The sequence below is a fragment of the Temnothorax longispinosus genome, chromosome 2, assembly GCF_030848805.1.
Source record: "Temnothorax longispinosus isolate EJ_2023e chromosome 2, Tlon_JGU_v1, whole genome shotgun sequence".
In the NCBI taxonomy this organism is placed as follows: domain Eukaryota; kingdom Metazoa; phylum Arthropoda; class Insecta; order Hymenoptera; family Formicidae; genus Temnothorax; species Temnothorax longispinosus.
Window position 1 is genome coordinate 18,719,541 of NC_092359.1, and position 20,606 is coordinate 18,740,146.

General features: G+C 32.7%; 2 protein-coding genes and 1 pseudogene across 5 annotated transcripts; 2 read left to right on the forward strand and 1 right to left on the reverse strand.

Annotated features, from left to right (window-relative positions):
• Positions 1 to 6: 6 nt before the first annotated feature.
• LOC139808833 (cytochrome P450 4C1-like) lies at positions 7 to 10,668 on the forward strand. 3 transcript variants are annotated; one of them, XM_071771273.1, is made up of 12 exons: positions 7 to 3,466; positions 3,735 to 3,933; positions 5,007 to 5,180; positions 5,357 to 5,466; positions 6,179 to 6,269; positions 7,607 to 7,801; positions 8,390 to 8,456; positions 8,600 to 8,726; positions 8,855 to 8,936; positions 9,022 to 9,134; positions 9,247 to 9,484; positions 9,810 to 10,668. In XM_071771273.1, exons 3-12 carry the CDS (start codon positions 5,024 to 5,026, stop codon positions 10,148 to 10,150), a joined length of 1,521 nt encoding a protein of 506 aa, XP_071627374.1. In that variant the 5' UTR covers positions 7 to 3,466; positions 3,735 to 3,933; positions 5,007 to 5,023; the 3' UTR covers positions 10,151 to 10,668. The 3 variants fall into 3 exon arrangements, with proteins under 3 accessions (XP_071627374.1, XP_071627375.1, XP_071627376.1); XM_071771274.1 differs by lacking the exons at positions 7 to 3,466; positions 3,735 to 3,933 and adding an exon at positions 4,869 to 4,916; XM_071771275.1 differs by lacking the exons at positions 7 to 3,466; positions 3,735 to 3,933; positions 5,357 to 5,466 and having other exon boundaries at positions 5,041 to 5,180.
• On the reverse strand, positions 10,662 to 16,937 carry LOC139808835 (uncharacterized). 2 transcript variants are annotated; one of them, XR_011730959.1, is made up of 8 exons: positions 15,974 to 16,937; positions 14,458 to 14,682; positions 13,259 to 13,394; positions 12,711 to 13,215; positions 12,468 to 12,627; positions 11,998 to 12,382; positions 11,578 to 11,910; positions 10,662 to 10,793 (listed from the first exon to the last, which is right to left on the reverse strand). XR_011730959.1 is itself a non-coding variant. In XM_071771277.1 (8 exons), exons 2-5 carry the CDS (start codon positions 14,671 to 14,673, stop codon positions 12,779 to 12,781), a joined length of 708 nt encoding a protein of 235 aa, XP_071627378.1. In that variant the 5' UTR covers positions 14,674 to 14,682; positions 15,974 to 16,937; the 3' UTR covers positions 10,662 to 10,793; positions 11,578 to 12,382; positions 12,468 to 12,627; positions 12,711 to 12,778. The 2 variants fall into 2 exon arrangements, 1 of the variants encoding a protein (XP_071627378.1); XM_071771277.1 differs by having other exon boundaries at positions 11,578 to 12,382; positions 12,711 to 12,853; positions 12,935 to 13,215.
• Positions 16,938 to 17,102: 165 nt separating this feature from the next.
• LOC139808837 (eukaryotic translation initiation factor 3 subunit C-like) lies at positions 17,103 to 20,455 on the forward strand (annotated as a pseudogene).
• Positions 20,456 to 20,606: the final 151 nt, after the last annotated feature.

Below are 20,606 nucleotides of genomic sequence, written 5' to 3' on the forward strand. Positions count from 1 at the left end.
ATATCGCGATAAGTAAAAAAAGGTTCTACTGTAAATTAAAAATTATTGAATCAAATTTTTAGTGCGGTATTTTCGAGGCGATAAGATTTACAATAAAGAGTTAAATCGATGTAAACTTAGCGACTGGTATGAGAATGCGGAGCGTCAGGCGTTATTTGTCCGAGATTTGTATCCGAGATTTTCGCTCGAATCACGATGCATCCGCAGTTCCGGCAACTTTTATCTTGGCCAAGAACGCGGAATGAGCTTGCAACATCGCGAACCAAAAGCACTGAGGGTAATTTCAATCAATTTTGGTTAACTCTCTTAATCGGCGACTAACTCGTCATATGACGCTGCATCGTGAATATGAATAGAGTCATTAATTTTTTCTTGTCTTTGTACATAGGAAAGGAGACAACAAATTATACGTAGTCAGAAACTTTGTCAGAAGTAATTCCAGCAGTTGTATTATAAACTTTCTAGACAGAATTATTAATTCGTTGTTGTTCGACATGTGGAAAAAGAAATTAGATTAGAAACAGCGAATTTTGTATTAGGCAGACACTCTGCCGTGAGAAATTCTGTCATCACAGACAGAATTTTAATTTTTTGTTGTTTGACATGAAAATAAGAATAGATCAATATAGCTTTAAATTTTGCTCTAAGCAATTTTATCAGTTGCGGAATCGCTGATCAAGTTTCGAGCAAAGTCTCATATGTCCATTTCTATTGATGTAGATTTCAACTTTAATCTCGGTTTGACTTACTTTTTACCTTTTTCTAATTCTTAGAACACGAAAGAGATAAAAAGTAAATTAAACCGAGATTAAGGTTAATCTACATTGATAGAAATGGACATTAGTCGAAGTCGCCTCGAGCAGGCAAGCGAGTCATGACGGTACCTCGAGAACACTGCGTTACACCGATTTTTAATCGCGGGTTGAATCGCGCGCGGAGTGCGCTTTGCGAAATGGAGTTCGAAACGTTCTGCTCGTGCGCGTTACTGAAAGTCCAAAAGTGAATCTCGCGCGCGAAAGACTATCGGCGATATGTCGCGATTGTCGCGGCGATGCTCGCCGTATCGCGGTCAATCGCCGTAATCAGGTCGAATGTTGTTTAACGTGAATATTAAGAATTTTATTTCATGTATAAATCAAGATGACTTTTCCGCGAATCATTAACAAATGACGTGTTTGAAATGCATTATGTTTTGTCTAGTCACTCTAATCAATTGTTTTCCACATAGATAATGCGCGAACGAGATAACGAAGCGAAGATCGATATTTTTCTCGGGATTTTATTTTGAGTAGATTAAAATAATTTTTCCGTAAATTAGCTGAAATAATCTACAAATAACGTGTTTAAAATAAAAAGTGTGTCCCATGTTTTGTCAATGAGTCAGTAGCCTCCCACGCAGAAGATACGCGAATAAAATAATGAACGCAGCAAAGATCGACCGATATTCTCCTCGGGATTACGAATGAATGAATTCAGTGGCGGAAGTACGCTTCTTGTTACAGGCAATTTTCAGCTCGTGTTCGTTAGAGTAGCCATCATGTAACTTTTTCCCTAAAGCGGAAACGTGAAAAGTTTATCTTTTTCTATTCAACACCAATAGAAAGAGATAGTTACATGAAACTTTTCACTTTTCACGTTTCCGCTCAAGGGAAAAAGTTACATGGTCGTTACCCTGGCCACAGAAGGCCAGCCAGGGTCGGCTCCCGAATGTCTTTGCGCCCCTGCTTATCGTGGCGTTCTGATTGGATTATTGTTCGTAGACGCTCTTCACCTGTGGTTTGGGGGTCGATTCTGTATCTTGGGACAAGGTGAAAATTACAAAAGTGAGGAAATTCACTAAAGAATCTACAATTTTATTTGTCGAAATCTAGTAAACCTGTTCACTTTTGTAATTTTCACCTCGTCTCAAAATACAGAATCGACCTCCTGGAGAATTCTTGCTCACTTGTCTACCATCGATCATGCCGATTACTCTGCCGCCCGTCACATGTAACGTCATTGAGCCTCCCCGTTAATACGATAACTGACTCATAGCTGAAACGCCTAATCACGCTCACGTAAATGAACGTTTGCGATACCGCGGTTGCAATTTAACCCAAACATACTGTACAATCTTTAATAAAGATAAAGTTACTTCGTTCGGAGATTTTTTTAAGCTTGTAAAACGCGTCAGGAGTTGTTTTTACTCGTAAAAGGAAACTTGCATTCGAGAACAGAGTTTTGTACTATTTCAAGTTTAACGCAGGCAATGATCTTCGAAACTGAAAAACTTTTATATACGCGATTGGTCCTCATAATTGGTCTGCTTATATTATTAAAGGTAATACTTATAAAAAATGTACCCGATGTCACGCCATGGAATGTTAATGATACTGAACGTGTAAGTTAAGCGACAAAAAATCAAAACTTACTCCAAGCATAATACACGATTATTGATAACATATATATGCTGAGCGTTAAAATTTTGTTTTTTAGATATAATTAAGCGTAACTTTCGGACGGATTGTGAAATTTCTTTATATCTACATTTTTATTATGACAATTTGCATATTCTCTTGCTATATCAACAACAAAAATATTTTCAATGTTTGTCAGCTCGTGTCACGATAATTGCGCAATTATTACAATCGTTGCAATTATTTTATTAAATAAATGTCACACATGTGACATTTAGATGACATTGAGAAACTAGTTTTTTTTTTATTAATAGTAACATATATCTTAATAAAACGGCGAGTATATTAAAAGAGTCTGGAATTAATTTAATTCAAATAAACAGTGTGAAAACAATCGCGCGACGGTAAAATATCTTCTGCTAAAAAACCGAACCAAGAATAAACATTTGTGTAATTGGAACGTCATACATCATCGCCTTATATCATTAATTCATATAAATTAATTACTGTCCGTGATGTACGCAAAAAAGAGGGGAGAGAACGAAGTATTTACATAACAGGTTTTGCAGGAAACTATTACAATTACGTGTGATGAAGGTGATTAAGATGAAGATAATCACAAAAATAAAGTTACATATACGTGCATTATACCTCGTGACGCGATAAAAATAGAAATCACATTATCTCGGTCAAGAATAGCCTTCGTTGTAGTTTGATATACATAGTGTCTTAGCATGCACGTTATCGCATTGTCAAATGCAAATTTTGTTTTGCCTCTGTTCTATCTCGTCGCTTATAAAAGCACCTTTTGCGTCAACACTTTTTCAAAACGTCAGAGAAACTGCAGAACTCGAATAAAAGACAATATTCGGTTTGATTATCCAATTGTCGCACGAGTGTTTATCATTACATAGAGTCGAATAACGCGAGATAAAAAGCTCAAGATGCACTGAAAAACCCATTTGGCTGGAATAACCAAATTTTGGTAGACACACCATAAGTTATTTGTTTCTATATAAGCAAACAAACACTTTTGTTGGACGAACAAAATAATTAGGTTGCAAAAATATGTACGTGAAACCAAATATTTTGTTCAAAAAACAAAAGATCTAATTCGGCTACAACCTAATACGCGGACTATTTGTTTAAACGAACAAAGTAAATTATTGTGTTATACGGAGAAAAATAATTTGTTTTGCTACGAATTATCTACGAATCGCAACTACAACAATAATTTTTGTTTCAAACAACACGAATTTAGATAATATTTGTTAAGGGAACAAAATACTTTCCAACAAAAAAGAAGTTGGTTTCTCTAAACAACCTAATTATTTGCAGGACTCAATTAATTTAATTCAACGAAACAAAATTGCCAACAAAAAAATTTTGGTTCTGTCAACTAATTGGGTCTCTCAGTGTATGGATTTCGCATTCTCATTGCACGATCAAATTTTGAATTGAGGTGAGAGGCAGCAGATCCTGTAATCTTCCCTATTGCAGGAATTATAGGCGTATTATTCTGCCGACGTGACGGACGGTAAGTACTGAAAGTTTATATTTTCTAATAATAAGTATTATAAGTTATTAAAATATCGGTTCTGGTAAGTGAAATAAAATAAACAGTTATTGTGGTTGTTTAAGCCAGCTTCTGGCGATTTATAATTTGTATCACAATTCAAGAGAGAATTTTATGTATAAAAAATTTATGTGTTACGTAATACAAAAAATTAAAATCACAGTAATTATAAAAATGTCGAAACGAAATCCGTTCTATAGATAATAGATTATTAATTGTATACCACAACTGTATTAGCTCAATATTTGTTAAGATTTTCAGTTTTGGTTCTCATTCTTTTTAAAGAATAAAATAAATCGCAATGTTTAAAGTGTGATTTCTCTTTAAACACATGCTATAACTAAATTCAAGATGCATTAAATTTTTAGGAAAATATTATTTTGTATAAAAAAAGTGATGTTTCTTTGTCCGATTTAGCAAAAAAATTTAGAAATATTTTATATTTTTCTAACTCAAAATTGAACTAATAAGTATAGCAATATAAATGTTCCAAGGCGTCGTAATTAATTTTACTATAGAATTAGCTATTTGATTCTGTAATTGCGATGTCTAGTATTTGTAACGCGTGTTATTCAGTCATTAAATTTGAAATCTAATAAACAACGTATATTTAATTTTTTTAGTATTAAAAAAGATTATTATTGCGTCAAATAGCAAGTTTTTATTGAAATTTCAATAAAATACAGCGTCAAAATATAATAATAGAAAATTTGTTGTTGAATCATTTGATTTATAAATCTACTAGTAAATGTTGCTAAAAATTGCATTGATATAATCGATATAAATTTTCTACTGATCGTTTTTGTTGACAGCTGTTCTGTTGGCAAATATTATTGCAACGGAATGTATTCCTGATATGGTATCAATTTTATCGCAATCAAAAGTATCTATGCATAGATGAAAGATATTTTTACTCACAATCAGTACCATTACTATTTTTTTCGGTGTGATATTAATATAATTCCGTTTTAATATTTAATGACAAATAACGTACGAGTTTACTTAGTAATTTAAAATATTTGATGTGTTCGCAGATACGACTGTTAGGAGAATGGATATCCTTTTGGCACTATGCATTGTTGTTTTGATTTTCGCGATTTTTCTGCATCAGCAGTATACTGTTCGACAGAAATTTAAAAACTTTCCCCAAATCGACGCATATCCTATCGTTGGTGTGGCGATTAAGTTAGCGAGGCTGTCGCACTATGGTAAAGAACTTTATGTATAAAATTTTATCATTATCCTTTTATATAAGTGTTATTCGTATATTCTTACACGGTTTAAAATAAAAAGTTTAATATTAAAATATTTAAAATTTATATAATAATTAAATTGATGGTATTAATAAATTAAAAATGTAATAATTAATAACTTTAATTACTAGGGGGCGTGAAATACTTAATATCAAGTATGGAAAAGTGTAAAGAAGAAATATTTATATACTGGCTTGTAAACAAACCTATGATTTATATGTATAAACCAGAACATTTAGAGGTAAACAATAAAATCAATTTGCTAAAATATCATCTGTTATTTTCTGTATTATACATATATAAGTGTTGAGTGATTGAAGTATTATAAAGATTGTCGTGAATATCTTGAGGAAATTATCTTTTTATATAATAGTATAAAGAATTCTCGACCATTCGCATAATGTTGAGCATTTTAAGCGTGCATTCATAAATTTATTTTTAGTGATATCTTAATATAATAATAGAGATTAGAAGGAGAAAATAGATTGTTGTAGCAAGATCTTTTTATCGCTGCCATTGTGTATTCAATGCGTAATCAAATCTCGTTATTATAAAATCAATTATTCGGTATATTGTAAATATATACTTGTCTTGTTAGTGAGGAAACAATGGAAAATGTTAAATATTTCGCCGAGTAAATTTGTTTAAAAAAATTTAAATTTTTTTCTGAAATACTATAGTTTATCTTTACCAATCTGATTTATTATCAAGAAAAATTGTCACAGCAAAATAAATATTTAATTTTTATAACAAAATAAATTAAAAAAATTAATAATTAATTGACAGATTCAGCAAAACTGCTTTTGATAAATGGAATTAGTAGTTATATATCAATAAATCTACATAACTGACTAAATTCGTTGCAATAGCATTAAGTACCTTATGTCAGTAAAAAATATGTTGTATATTTTCTTCGAATATTGTTGGATTATATCTTTTACCAATATTTACAGCAAGTTTTTCCTAGCACCGTAAATATCACAAAAGGAGAAGAGTATGATATGCTCAGACCTTGGTTGGCCAACGGACTTCTGACCTCTACAGGTAGACTCAACAAAATCATCACATACCTTTTTTTATGCATTTCAAGTTTTATTAAAAATAAATTGCAGCTTATTTGCTATACTTAAAGGGGGTAGCTTGGTCAAAAAAGTCTTTTTTTTTTTGCTTAAAATACTTCCTAACATCTGTAGAATACGGGGCTATATTTGGTTTTTCGAATTTCGAACGGTTAGTCCACCGACCGAGCCTTTTTCCGAGCAGGTATGTGAGCACGCAGTTGCCGCTCAGGTAACAAGATGTACAGTAATTATAATTGTTTGAGGAAGTTTGAGGGCGTACTATATGGTGCAGGAATTGTCGATTGACTGACCTAAAGCCGTAAGTTCCCAAAAAATTCTTTATTTAACTTTTTTTCATATATGTACCGAAAACTTTAAAACCGTTTTTCTCGATAACATGTTTTTGAAATTGGCGTGCATGATTACTCAAAAACTAATAAACGGATTGACTTGAAACTTAACATACTTTGAAAATACATAATTATCTTCTATATAAATAGAAAATTATTTTATAAAAATTGTTTAAAAAAATTTTATTGGCTATTTTTACCGACTCTTTTATGCAAAAAATCGGCTTTCTTTTTTAAATTGCTGTAAAACTTGAAATTTTTTTAAATTTTGCGCCTATTCATATAGAAAATGTGAGTATATAGATTTCAAAATCATTTGAAATTTTCAGATTGGATCATTTTTGCGACCCAGAGACTGTACGCTGCGCCGATTTGGTGCTTCGAATTAAAAGCGCTCAACAAGATCTGCTATATTTTTTGTTTAAATAATTTTTTTTCTCATGAATACAATTTTTCTGTATTGTCTAAGAGTTATACTAGTGTGCAAAAAAGTTTTAAATTGATTACAATTGTAGATTCTGAATACAACAATTTTAAAAAATTACTTTTTTTTCGAGCGTTTGACCAGGCTACCCTTTTAACATGTTTGGTCATTTACGGTTAGATAAGCTGTGTAAAAAAACAAAACAAGTTTTATCACAGATATATGTGCCTCAACACAATTAAGAAATAATATATTTTAGAACATGTGTCTATCTAAATATTATTTAAATTTATGACTCTATTGATTTACATATATATTGACTATTTACGTTGTTTGCCACAACATTGTGCAATAGTTTTTTGTGTGAATGGTTTTCTTATTTACTTTACTAATTATCGTGTACTGATATACAGGAAAAATAAGAGATTGCTCTATTACTTTAAAAATTAAAGCGATAACAATGTATCTTTTTACCTAATTTTGTAGCTGCTTTTATCTTTTGCGATTTTTACAACATAATTATATCACATTTTAATGCTGTTTTAGGTAAACAATGGTTCCACGATAGAAAACTCATTGGGCCAACGTTCCATTTTAGAATATTAGATCAATTTGCTATGGTATTGTCTGAAAAAGCAGAGATCCTAATAAAGTGTCTCGAAAGAGAGATAGAAAAAGATTCAGGGAAAGCCGTTGATGTTTTCCCTCTTATTGTCAATGCTGCTCTCGATGTTATCTGTGGTAATGTATATTTTCAATTACAATATACAATAGACATATAATTACAATATTTTTTGCGAAAAAAAACGTTTATTAACACATATATTTTACGCTGCAGCTAATTTTATCAATTATTTTATGAAGAGTAAGAAAAAAAAATTATAAATTAGTAAAAATAATAATTTAAATTTATCGATATTAATTTTGTTGAATCTGCAAATTATTTCACTGTACAATAGTAAATATTTGTATGTTATTCTTATTGTATCACCAAAGCAATAATAATAAAATGCCAAGAACACCGATAGTATGCATGTTGCATAAGACGTTGTAAAGATATCTTTAAGACACCTTTAAATCTAAAAACATTTTAAAGACGTCTTATGCAACATGCATGCTATCTGGGAAGAAATTATTTTATATCGGCAGTAAATTTGTGTTCTTATCAACAAATTTATTTAGCAAGATTTTTCTATTTTACTAATAAAACAAAGATCTTGTAGTAATATTGTTGTACTATTTACAAGTAACAAGTATTGAGTTTAATTTTAGCTTTATATAAGTGATGTGATAAAAGAGTCATTAATAATATCAATTGTTATCTTGTAGAAACGGCAATGGGTGTGAATATACGTGCTCAAGAAACCGTAACGAAGTATCATTCAACAGTAGACAAGTCAGTTTCCAAAAATCTTCTACTGCTATTATTAGTGAAACAGTTAAAAGTTTATTACTTAATAATGTTAAGAATTACCGGTGGACTTTAATCATTAATTACATATGTAATGTACGTGAATTAAATGTTAATTGAATTTTCAGAGCCTCCACGTTAATAATGAATCGAGTATTTGCACCGTGGTATTGGCCTGATTGGTTGTACTATTCCTTGCCTGTAGGAAAAGGATTTAAATCAGCAATTGATATATTGCATGGCTTCACGAAAGGGGTATGTTGCAGAAACTCTAACAATATGTATTTAGAAGGTTAAAATAGTGTCAGAGAGTTTCACTAAATTTTTTATATTATTCCGTTAAAAAAATTTTTACATTTACGACAAACATCGATAAATTCTAGGTGATAAATAAGAAAAAGGCTGAACGACAATTACAAAATGGCTACACAGAACACGAAAATGAGGACAATGAATTAGATATAGGTGTGATTGTAAATTATAATTATACATTATGCATATTTCTACTAGCATTTAAATATTCTTTATGTAAGGAAATTTTTTACATCAGGTAAGCGAAAGAGGAAAGCGTTCCTGGATCTGTTGTTAGACCAGAATGCGAAAGACGACACTCCCTTGACCGATGATGAGTTGAGAGCGCAAGTCGACACGTTCATGTTTGAGGTAAAATGTTCGAAATCAACATCTTTTGATTTTCTTATTATAAATATTTTTCTTATTATCGATAACGTATCTAGTATAAGTACGTGTAAAATAATATGTAAATGATAAATAGGGACATGACACAACAGCGGTTGCGATGACTTGGGCACTCTTTCTTTTGGGTAATAATCTCGAACACCAGGAAAAAGTTCACGAAGAACTCGATGAGATTTTCGGAGATTCAGATACGCCAGCCAGTGTAAAGGAGCTGTCGCAATTGAAGTATCTCGAAAGAGTCATAAAGGAGACACTCCGATTATTTCCAAGTGTACCTTTTATCACGAGGAAACTAACGGAAAATGTAAAATTAGGTAGGACATTTATGTACCAATTAAATAAAGAATTTTGAAGAATTTACTAATATGTAAATTCATTTACAAGGCAGTTGAAATGTAACGATGCGAGAAATGTTTTTGGAGGATTATATTTTTTAAGGATTAGTATTTATTAAATATTATTATTATTTATTAAAAACTAAACAAATAAAAATTAAAGCAATTTATCTAAAGATCGATATTTTAATGTTAAAAGTCGGTCTAATTTTAGATCATATAAACTTTATATTGACAAAGATAGTCAATGTAACGTTTTATAAGCAAATACAGGCTATATATTAATTTATTTTTTCTATTTTAGATAATTATACACTTCCGAAAGGTATCTCGGTCACATTGGCAATCCTATTAGCACACCGAAACCCAAAAGTTTGGCCGGATCCAATGAAGTTTGATCCGGACCGCTTCCTTCCAGAAAACTCAAAGGATAGGAATCCGTATGCCTACGTTCCGTTCAGCGCTGGACCGAGAAACTGTATAGGTCAGAGATTCGCTCTACTCGAAGAGAAAATCATGTTGGCTGCTATTCTGAGAAAGTGGAGGATAAAGAGTGTGAAAACGTTCGACACGATTGAGTACGGCGGTACTCTCATTTTGCGACCATGCGAGGAAGTACTCATACATTTCACGCCGAAGAAATAAACAGTACTCCAGCAAATATATACTTAGTTATAATGCGATTTTACTTCTTTCGATTACCTACAAAATTTAATATAGTTTGCCTTAATATTTCGCTAAACGACTATTTCAAGCAAAAAAATGACCATCTGCCAAAAGAGTCAAATTACAAAAAAGAAAAAAGAAGATAAAACTGTTCGAAAATAAATTATAAATAAATGTGGATGTCTCGTTTTTATTAGGCATTAACTTCTTTTACAATCTAGTTCGCTAGATAATTTTTCAAAAGTAAATTGCTACATATATAATATATGTATATATATATATATCCCAAAAGAGTTAACAAAACTATTAAAATTATCATTCAAGTGTATAGATGGACACATGCGGATATCTTTCCTTCCATTCGTTAACGAAACAATCGTCAATGTTACAGGATAAGAGATGAAACTCTTGCAGTTTTGGGCATTGTTCCAAAATAGTAAAACACTTATCAGGTGTAACAAGTTTCACCCAATAAAGTTGTAACTGTTTTAAGTTTTTGCACTGCGTTAATAATTTCAAATTTTGATCAGTGAGAACAATACAGCTTAAAGTAACTAATTCCAGGCATTGCCAGGAAGAAAGTAATCTGTGCAAGCCATCAGCGATTGGAGGTTACAGGAATCTGTAACAAAAATCATATAATTATTATAGTATTGCAATTACAAAAAGTGTGCAAATTAGAAATTTCCTCGTTATTACAGATTACTACCATTGCTCCTATTCAGAGCAATTTAACATTTTATTTCGCTCATAAAACTTTCTTTTATGAGGAAGCTTGTATTTTGCTTGATGCATAATTATTATTAGTATTTATTAGTTTAGCTCCCTCATAGAGAAAGTTTTATGAACTAAATAAAATAGGAGCAATGGTAGCGATCGATCTGTAATAATGAGGAAGCGAGTTCCTAATTTGCACACTTTTTTTCAAATTTTAAGTTTAATTTTTTTATGAATTGATAGAAGATCAGCTTAGCACAAGTGGGGTTTTACAATCGACGCAATGTCAAATTGAAGTTGACTTTGGAGTTCAGGCTATACAGTTTATATATGGACTCCGCATATGGACTTTTGATCGCGTATAAAGCTAGGTATAATCAACCAAATCTTAAAGAATTATATATGAAATAAGGGTAGAAAGGACTGAAGAATATAATGGAATTATAAATAGCTCAATATCTCAAAATTTGCGGAAGTTAGAGCTACCACGGACATTTCTCAAAACATTCAAAATTTTTATAAAGTTAAAGAACTCCTTTTTACAAGAAACACAACTTTCTCTATGAAGAAGCACAAAGAAAATTAATGTAACATTTTCAAGATCCTCAAAATGCAAGAGAAGCAAATACAAATTTCAATAAAAATATAGTAAACATGTATTTAAAGAAAATTAAGAAGCACACACTTACCTGGGAAAATACACTTTTCGTACATTCTTACAGTCAGCGAGAACGTCAATATCCTGCGATGTATAATTAATACGGTCGTCTAAACGTATTACTTCCAAGTTAGGACACAATCTCATAAACTGTGTTGCGGTCTCGGTTGCGGTTGTACGGAAAATAAAAAATAGAATTGTTCAAAATTGACCTCACGCATCCGTTGATTTTTTTGCAGTATTTTGTAAAAACGTTCAGCTTTTATAAGTGTACGACGAAGGCTTAAGTGTTCCAAACTATTTAATTTCTCGAGATACGAAAATCCTTCGTCCTTTATGCCATCACAACAATCTAGATTCAATTCTAAAAAGAGATATGTGTTGAGCATATACAATTTACCAATAATCTCAACAATCACATGTTTCATATACTTTATACGTATATACATACCTTTCAAATTTACACATATCTCTGAAATTTTAAGTAGGGCAAGGTTATTGATAGAACGGCAGTATTCTAATTTTAAGTGCGTTAACCGCCCGCCACAATTATCAAGAAAGTTGTTAAAATTCTCAACACTAAATATGCTTTTTGTAAGATCTAACTGCTGCAAATATTTACATCTAGGTGTAAAGTAACAAAATATCTTGGTCATATCGCGTCTTGCCATATCTAGGTAAAAACGGTTCTCTTCGGAAGGTGAACAGTGTATATTCAAACGTGTATAGAGTCGAGGGTCTCGTATCAAATCATTGAAGCGTCTATTTACATAATTCAAGCTGTGTAACAACGTCATCAGATTCAAGTTTTTTAATATTATTAGTAGTATTTCATCCTGCAAAGATAAAATATAAAACTTCAATACACGATATGATATTGCAATAAATATTATAAAAAATAGGCTTCTTAGAATACTTTACAGGAAGGTCAGATATATTGCAACGTGATAGCTCCTTGGATTCATCCGAAGAGAGTATTATACGTTTTGCACAATTCGAATGACGAATTACCTCCAGAGATACATTTTTGTGCATCAAATTCTCTCTCAAAATACTCCTCTTAGAAACCCTTCTTATGTAGCTGCAAATAACATCGGAACAAATTCATTTTTATTATTAACAGAATAAAGAGATTTTAATATTACTTAATGTTGATAATAATACCTTCCATCCTTACAATATTCCATTATAATGCAATATTCAGAAAAATGTCGTTGCAGATAATCTATATCCTAGTGTGCATTTTTGAAATCTGCTGTTAAATTATGAATATCCTCATGGTGTGGAAAGTACATGCAGTTAATTTCCTTTAACAGATTAGTTAAACTCTTCTTATAATTTCTAGGACGAACCAACTCTGATGTACCGATAAGCGTCACAGCGTCTACCTTTGTGTAAGGAGGTATTTCACCGAAAGCTGTATCTCTGTAGTTTCTAAAAAATAGTCTTAGCATTTTCGTTTTAAAGTCACGCGGGTGTGATAAGGATGGAGAAAATAATCTTGATGTCGGGGGTACAATCTCAGACTTATAATCAGCTTCCCACAATTTAAACCACTCATTATTAGAATCATCTTGAGCCGAAATTTGAATTACGTCTCCAGGATTGTTTCGTGACATTTCGTATATAGAAACTCTGATTGGATATACAGCTTCATGAAACTCGATATCTTCTTTAACAATATCTTACTTGTGAATTCAGGTATCACATACCAATATAATTATTTCCGATCGGTCTTCTAGGATAATGCCATGGCGGCCATAGTATTCTATGATAAATTATCATGGATTCTTGGTATTGCCACGGAGTTATTGAAATGTCGATATCATTATTCCATCGATTCAATTTCTGTTTTGAAAAGTTAAAATGTATCAAATAGTAGAAAAAATCTTGTAGCATATAAATTTAGATTCCGATTACTTTGTACAGGACAATATAACGGATAATACACATACTATGAAATATGTTTCTCCATTGAAACACGAAGAATAAAATAGGATATTTATTTAGTTTAAAGGAGCAACCTTCTACGACGTTGACCTTGACATATATATTATAGGGAGCACTCTCCTGAATAACCTTTCAAAGGTTTTAGCCGTCGTTCGTTATTTATTAAAACGTTATTAACAAAAAAGTTTGAGAAATATAATAGTGCTAATTAAGGAAAGTCAATTTGCTGATATTTGTTTATAGACAGTATACATGTGGGCGGAAGAAGGATTCAGCTTCTTCCTTCTTATGTATAAGTTTATATATAAAAACCTCGTTATACTATACATGCTTATTACGTACTAGAGTTTTATCTATACGGTGTTAAAGAAATCTATATTCTATTTATATCTTTTGTTAATAACTTTTTAATCAATAGCGACGGCTAAATCTTTGGAATGTTATTCAGAAGAGTGATCTTGGCTACATATGTCAAAGTTAAAGTCACGGAGAGAAATTCATTAAAGCCGTGATCCTAACCGGTTTTTTTCAGTTTTTTTCTTAGCACTAATCTTTTAATTGGCTTTATAGAAATGCAAAATTCTTGTCTAGAATTAAAGTACGCATCAAAATCTAGGTCATGGTGGTCGAATTTATATGTGGTGGTCGTCACACGTATATAACAAAAGATATTAATTTTTTTTCGTTTTCGATATAAATTCGACCACCATGACCTAGATTTTATCGACCTTAAATTTATATCAAAAACGAAAAAAAATTAATATTTTTTGTTATACGTGACGACCACTACATATAAATTCGACCACCATGACCTAGATTTTGATGCGTACTTTAATTCTAGACAAGAATTTTGCATTTCTATAAAGCCAATTAAAAGATTAGTGCTAAGAAAAAAACCGACAAAAACCGGCTAGAATCACGGCTTTAGGATCACCTTAAATATTTCTATTTAAATAATTACCTGAAATGGTTCTTCATAGTTTGAAAATTTGGATGGTCCAATTATGTCAGGGGCAGTATAAAATATACTTTGATTAAAGTGGATCTTAACGTATCTTTTCTTCACAAATTGATAGATGAAGTCAACTCTAATATCCTCTTCTCCCACGGATTTTCTGCCGATATAAGGATATCGACCACAACTCTCACCATGTAAAGATTGGTAATTGGATGCCATATTTTCTCTCTGAAAGAAAACCAAAAATATGGAGAATAATAAACCTTGCTTTTGTAGCATATGCTAAAATGCATTATAATATGATATATTTGTAATTATAGCAAAAAGATTATATAATCTAAATTCATCTCCCTTCTATTCACATTGCTAATACTGACACTATTGTCTGCATGTGTATTACGTAATGTAAACTATAGATTTTTAGTTAACTAAAGATTTTAATTAACAATACATTGCAAATCTTGTTCTACAGAGAATAGTGTACATCCATATATAGCATCTATTTTTAAAAACATTAATTTTCACTGAAACTATAATTTCTTTACTTTTCTATTAACAAATTATACTATTATTATAGAATATTACGAATAAATTGTTAACAAATAATTATTTTATATATTTTAATTTTTATCTCAATATTCTGCATTGTAACATATTCTTTTTTTATGAAATATAGATGTATTTATTTCTTTTGTAACGATGCACCCTTGTCAACGCATCGTCTCCCGGCTAACATCCGCCGGATGCCGCCCGATCATCCGTCGGGCGAGGATAGGGCGCGGTGCGCCCACCTTTTTTAATTCGCTCAAAATTATCGTGTGCGCGAGCGTTTGCGGCCGACGGGAGCCGATCTCCGCTCTCCGCCGAGTGCGAGCGCGCGTAATTCATCTGCACTGCTCCGACCGCCGCGTGGCTCGCACGAGGATCGGCTTCTTCACCGAATCTATCGACCCCTTTATAAAAATCGGCGCCGCGGCGAAAGAAGACACTTCGACTCGAGACCAGCAACCGATCCGCTGCTCCCGAAGAGAAGAGACCTAACCAGAACCTTCTAGGGCGACACGCAAAATGGAATCCAGTAATATGTGCCTCGTCCAAGAAATCTTGGTCGTCACCCGAACTCCCGTAGTTTGACTTCCCGGGTCGATGTGAACGAGGTGAGCGCATGGCAAACGCACGTGGCGGAAAGTAAGGCGAGGAGCGAACTTGAGAGACGGGACGTGGAAAAGCTGAAGAGAGGCACCCGGGAGAGCAAGGGAAGGATTGGAAGAGAGGAAGAGAAGGAGTAGGTGAAGGCAAAGGGTGAATATATATATATATATATATATATATATATATATATAAGTAAGTAAGTAAGGGAGAAGGAGGAGAGAGGCAGGATATGGGTTTAAGATTTTCCGAAATGTATTTTTTATCTTATACTCAATGTATCTTTTATCTCATTTTCCGATACACGTTATAACATGTTCAACAAAAAAAGAAATTGCAAAGTTAAATTGCTTACGTTCGCTACACTTACGCTATCTAGAATACTCTAAGACCGCACTCGACTGTACGTCCGCACTCTTCAACAGCTAGGCGAGAAGATACCTCGACTATCCTCGATCTATCCGATCTATCCCGACCTTTCCTTCCATACGCAGCGAGCGCCTGGACGGTCACGCAGGTCACTCCACGCACATCTGCCATCTTCTTTCTCTTTCTATCATGGAGCTCTCTCTCTCTCTCTCTTCCGCTCAACGGAAACTTTGGGTCCGTTCAGGTGCAATTTCATGAACGCTAGAAATTCCGTTGCCAGCGGCAGCGTCAAGAAAATGTAGTGGGGAAAAATGTTCCGTTGAATTTTGTGGTACGCTAAAAAGCTGAGACGGTCTAAACTTTTTCCTCCACTACATTTTCTTGACGCTGCCGCTGGTTTCTATTTAATTATTTCATGGACGCTAGAAACCAGCGGCAGAGTATGCAAATTTGACAGATGAGATGTCTTGGCAAGGAAAACATGCTGTAGAACATATTAGCTGAACAAAATTGGACTTTTATACATTCTACATTCATGTTGAAAAATATCACTGTTTAGCCAGTATACCTTGTTGTTGTTGTTAGACAATAGGAAAGGATATAAACCGCATCAGCGGTTTGCGCAGGTGTTAGAATAGTGCAGGAGAGTTTGGTCTTATTGTTTCATATTCAATTTGAATTTTACATCTGAAAGTATCGTATTGTGCATGTATTCAATTTTTACATCGATAATTTTGGATAGATAATGGTTCTCTAAAAATATCTTATAATTCTTATCCCAGATAGCACAAGTAATCGAATTTAATTCTATAAGAATTCGCGTGTTCGAATTCTTGTAGTTCAGGATGTCTGTGCAAAAAGAACTTCATAAGAATTATATTTACTCAAAGTTATAATTATAATATAATAAAGTAATTGTTGTAACTAGATGTAATCTTAAGGGCTCTGTATACCCATGTCAGCCATCTTGAATTGAAAGATGAAATATGGACAATTCTTACGGAAGATCTCAAATAAGAAGGATGGACTCACCGTACGATTGAATATAAGCGCTCAAATAAAAGATGAAAGTATATTGTATGCTTACCTGCTCATTAAAAAATTTGCTGGTCCTAATATAGAAAGTGTAGTAACAGTGCAATGAAAAATTGACTGCTGATGCCGTCGACGTAGCACTGTTCTGGAAAATGGTTTATGGCACTTTATTGGATTATTATTTGAGGCAATGGACAGCACATTGACATAATCAACAAACTGAACATGAACAAACTGCGTAATGGGGCACTTTTCATGCACGTGTTGCATAAATATTTTTGTTACAGAGTACTGGAGCGTATTACCGAGATGCTGGATATGTTACTGAGCAACTCGGACATGGTAATAGCGGAAACAATAACGGAAGAAATGGAGGAGTTTGAAACGACGCCATATAAAATACATGGTTTTGTGTTGACGCTGGTGGAACGTCTCGATGAGGAATTCATAAAGTTGCTGAAGGAATGTGATCCATACAGTAATGAATACGTGGAAAGGTAATGTCTTTTGAGAGAAATTATGCAAAATATACTTACAATTATTATTATTTTTTATACGATAAAATATCCACTTGTCACAGATTGAAAGATGAGAAGCAGATTGCTGCCATAATTGGCAAGATTCAAGAATATTTGGAGAGGCAAGGAACTGTGTCCGAGCTCTGCCGCGTGTATCTTCGTAAAATCGAGCACATGTATTACAAATTTGATTCGAATGTTATGAAACAAAAGGAGGTAAATCTTGCAAAGTATATATATGTGCGTATAAAATTCTTCTATTTTATTAAATTGTCAAAATAATCAAATGTGCGTTAGGATGAACTGGGATCAGACGCAATCACATCCGTGCAAGTTATAGAAAAACTATGCAAATACGTTTATGCCCACGATAACACTGATCAGTTGAAAACTTGCGCGATTCTCTCGCACATTTATCACCACGCTCTTCACGATAACTGGGTTCCAAGTTCGCGACTTGATTCTGATGTCGCATCTCCAGGAAACTAAACAACATTCTGATCCAGCCACACAGGTTTGAATGTGTATCTGCGTTAACAATTATCTCGTTAAAACGTGTAAAAATAATGTGTTTTATTTTTTAGATTTTATACAATCGTACGATAACCTATCTGGGATTATGTGCGTTCCGTCATGCGAATATTAAATACGCCCACAACTGCTTGGTCGATTTGATGGTGACGGGCAAAGTAAAGGAACTTCTGGCGCAAGGTCTGCTTCCGCAGCGACAGCACGAGCGTAGCAAAGAGCAGGAGAAGATCGAGAAGCAAAGACAAATGCCTTTCCACATGCATATTAATCTCGAACTTCTGGAATGTGTGTACCTTGTTTCAGCAATGCTCATCGAAATTCCGTACATGGCTGATGTGTTTTCTATGTTTGATATTCTTTATATAAAATACATTTAGTGTATTTTTACGATTGCATAAACAATTACTTTCAACGTTTATTATACACGACAAATTATTTAATTCTAGCGCACGAGTTTGATGCGAGACGGAGAATGATTTCGAAGACATTTTACCAACAATTGCAGTCCAGCGAACGCCAATTGTTAGTCGGACCTCCGGAATCTATGAGGGAGCACGTCGTTGCCGCTGCCAAAGCGATGCGTAACGGAAATTGGTCCGCTTGCAACGATTACATTATAAATGAAATGATGAACGCAAAGGTATTAGCGCGAGATTTACATTAGCAATTTTTTTTCAAATGTAGAATACGATGTAGTAATTACTTTTTATTGAAATAGGTGTGGGATCTCTTCCATCAAGCGGATAAAGTGCTAGCTATGTTAACGCGATTGATCAAAGAAGAGGCATTGAGGACTTACCTGTTCACGTATTCGCATGTATATGATTCGATCTCAATGCCGAAGCTCGCGGACATGTTCCAGTTGAAGCGGCCCATAGTCCATTCGATTATCAGTAAAATGATCATCAACGAGGAACTTATGGTATTTTGGCAGAAATACTTTTACGTTGTACATAAAATTATTTACGTAATATTCTTTATAACTTATGTACTTCCTTTTTTTACAAATTTAGGCATCTATGGACGACCCAACTGGAACTGTAGTTATGCATCGAAGCGAGCCAAGCCGTTTTCAATCATTGGCTCTGCAGTTGACGGATAAAGTCAACAACTTTGTAGATTCGAACGAACGTATCTTCGAAATGAAGCAAGGTATGTATAGATGGATGAAGTATTTTTGATAATCTTTACTTTGATATATCATCAAGATTATTGACTCGAGTACTATAAAAATTGTATTTAATTTTAACAATTAAATAGATCAGATTTTTGCAAAAATTAAATTAATTATATTCGTTCCAAGGCAATATGTTCTATTTAAATTGTTGTTTTTGTTTTTCATGTACTTATATTTTATATTATTTTTAACAAGACCTAAACAGACCTGACCTGACTTGATCCGACTCGATCCCAACTTTGACTAAAAATTAAATTTGTACATTGATTAAAAATTAAAATCATGAAATATTCAAATAACTATGTATGTAACTTTGCATTGTCATATACCCTTGTATAGTGTTTAGACCTTTCATTATATTATAAAATATATTACTATTAATATAATAAAAGGTCTAAATACTATATGATAGGTCTAAATATATAAAGGTACAATATGACAAAGCAAAGTGAGAATAAAAGGGAAAGAGCAGGAATTAAGATATTCGATTACATACATAAAGTTATTTGAATATTTTATGATTTTAATATTTTTGTCGTCCAAAATACTTTAAAAATATTTATTCAAGATCATTTGAACTACTTTGCTGTAATAATAAATGTCAATGAAATATGGTTGATTTTTAGAAACTACTTTCAAACGTGACTTTTTTTACAAAACCATAGATTTTATCATTTACTTTAACCTACATTTTTTCAAGTATATCTCATACTTTATTATATAATGCATAGTTAAAATAATCTTCTAGTTCATAATAAAAATAAATATTTGCAGGTAACTTCTTCTCAAGAGGAAACCAAGGCAATTTTCGCGATCGTCAGAGTTACAATCGCCAAGGACAGGATTGGGGCCGGCAGAGACGCGATCGTGATCGCGATCGTGATCGTAATCGAGAAGAGAATCGTAGTTATTAAGTACATGATAATACCGATATTAAAACGGTGCAAAATAAGAAATCAGGTCGAAACATTGTAATCGTCTAAGCACCAATACATAAATAATACCGATGACATTATATACAAACAACAATTATAATTTGTTGATACATTGCAGAATTATTCGTGTTTTTTCCTGCAATCGTCACAAAAAAGGTGTTATTTATAATTTATATAAAATAAATATGTATGAAATTATTTGTCCATTTATTATATGAAAAGATAACATTTTTACATTCCTGATGGATGCCACGAGATTTCATATCTTTTGTATCCTCTGGATGAGTTTGTTACCCGTTAGAATATACGTACTCGCCGAATACAGAACCTCCTTTTTGAAGTCTGTTAAGAATGAAGTTATTATACATACGTGCATTATCTCGGTCAAGAATAGCCTTCGTTGTAGTTTGATATACATAGTATCTTAAGCATGCACGT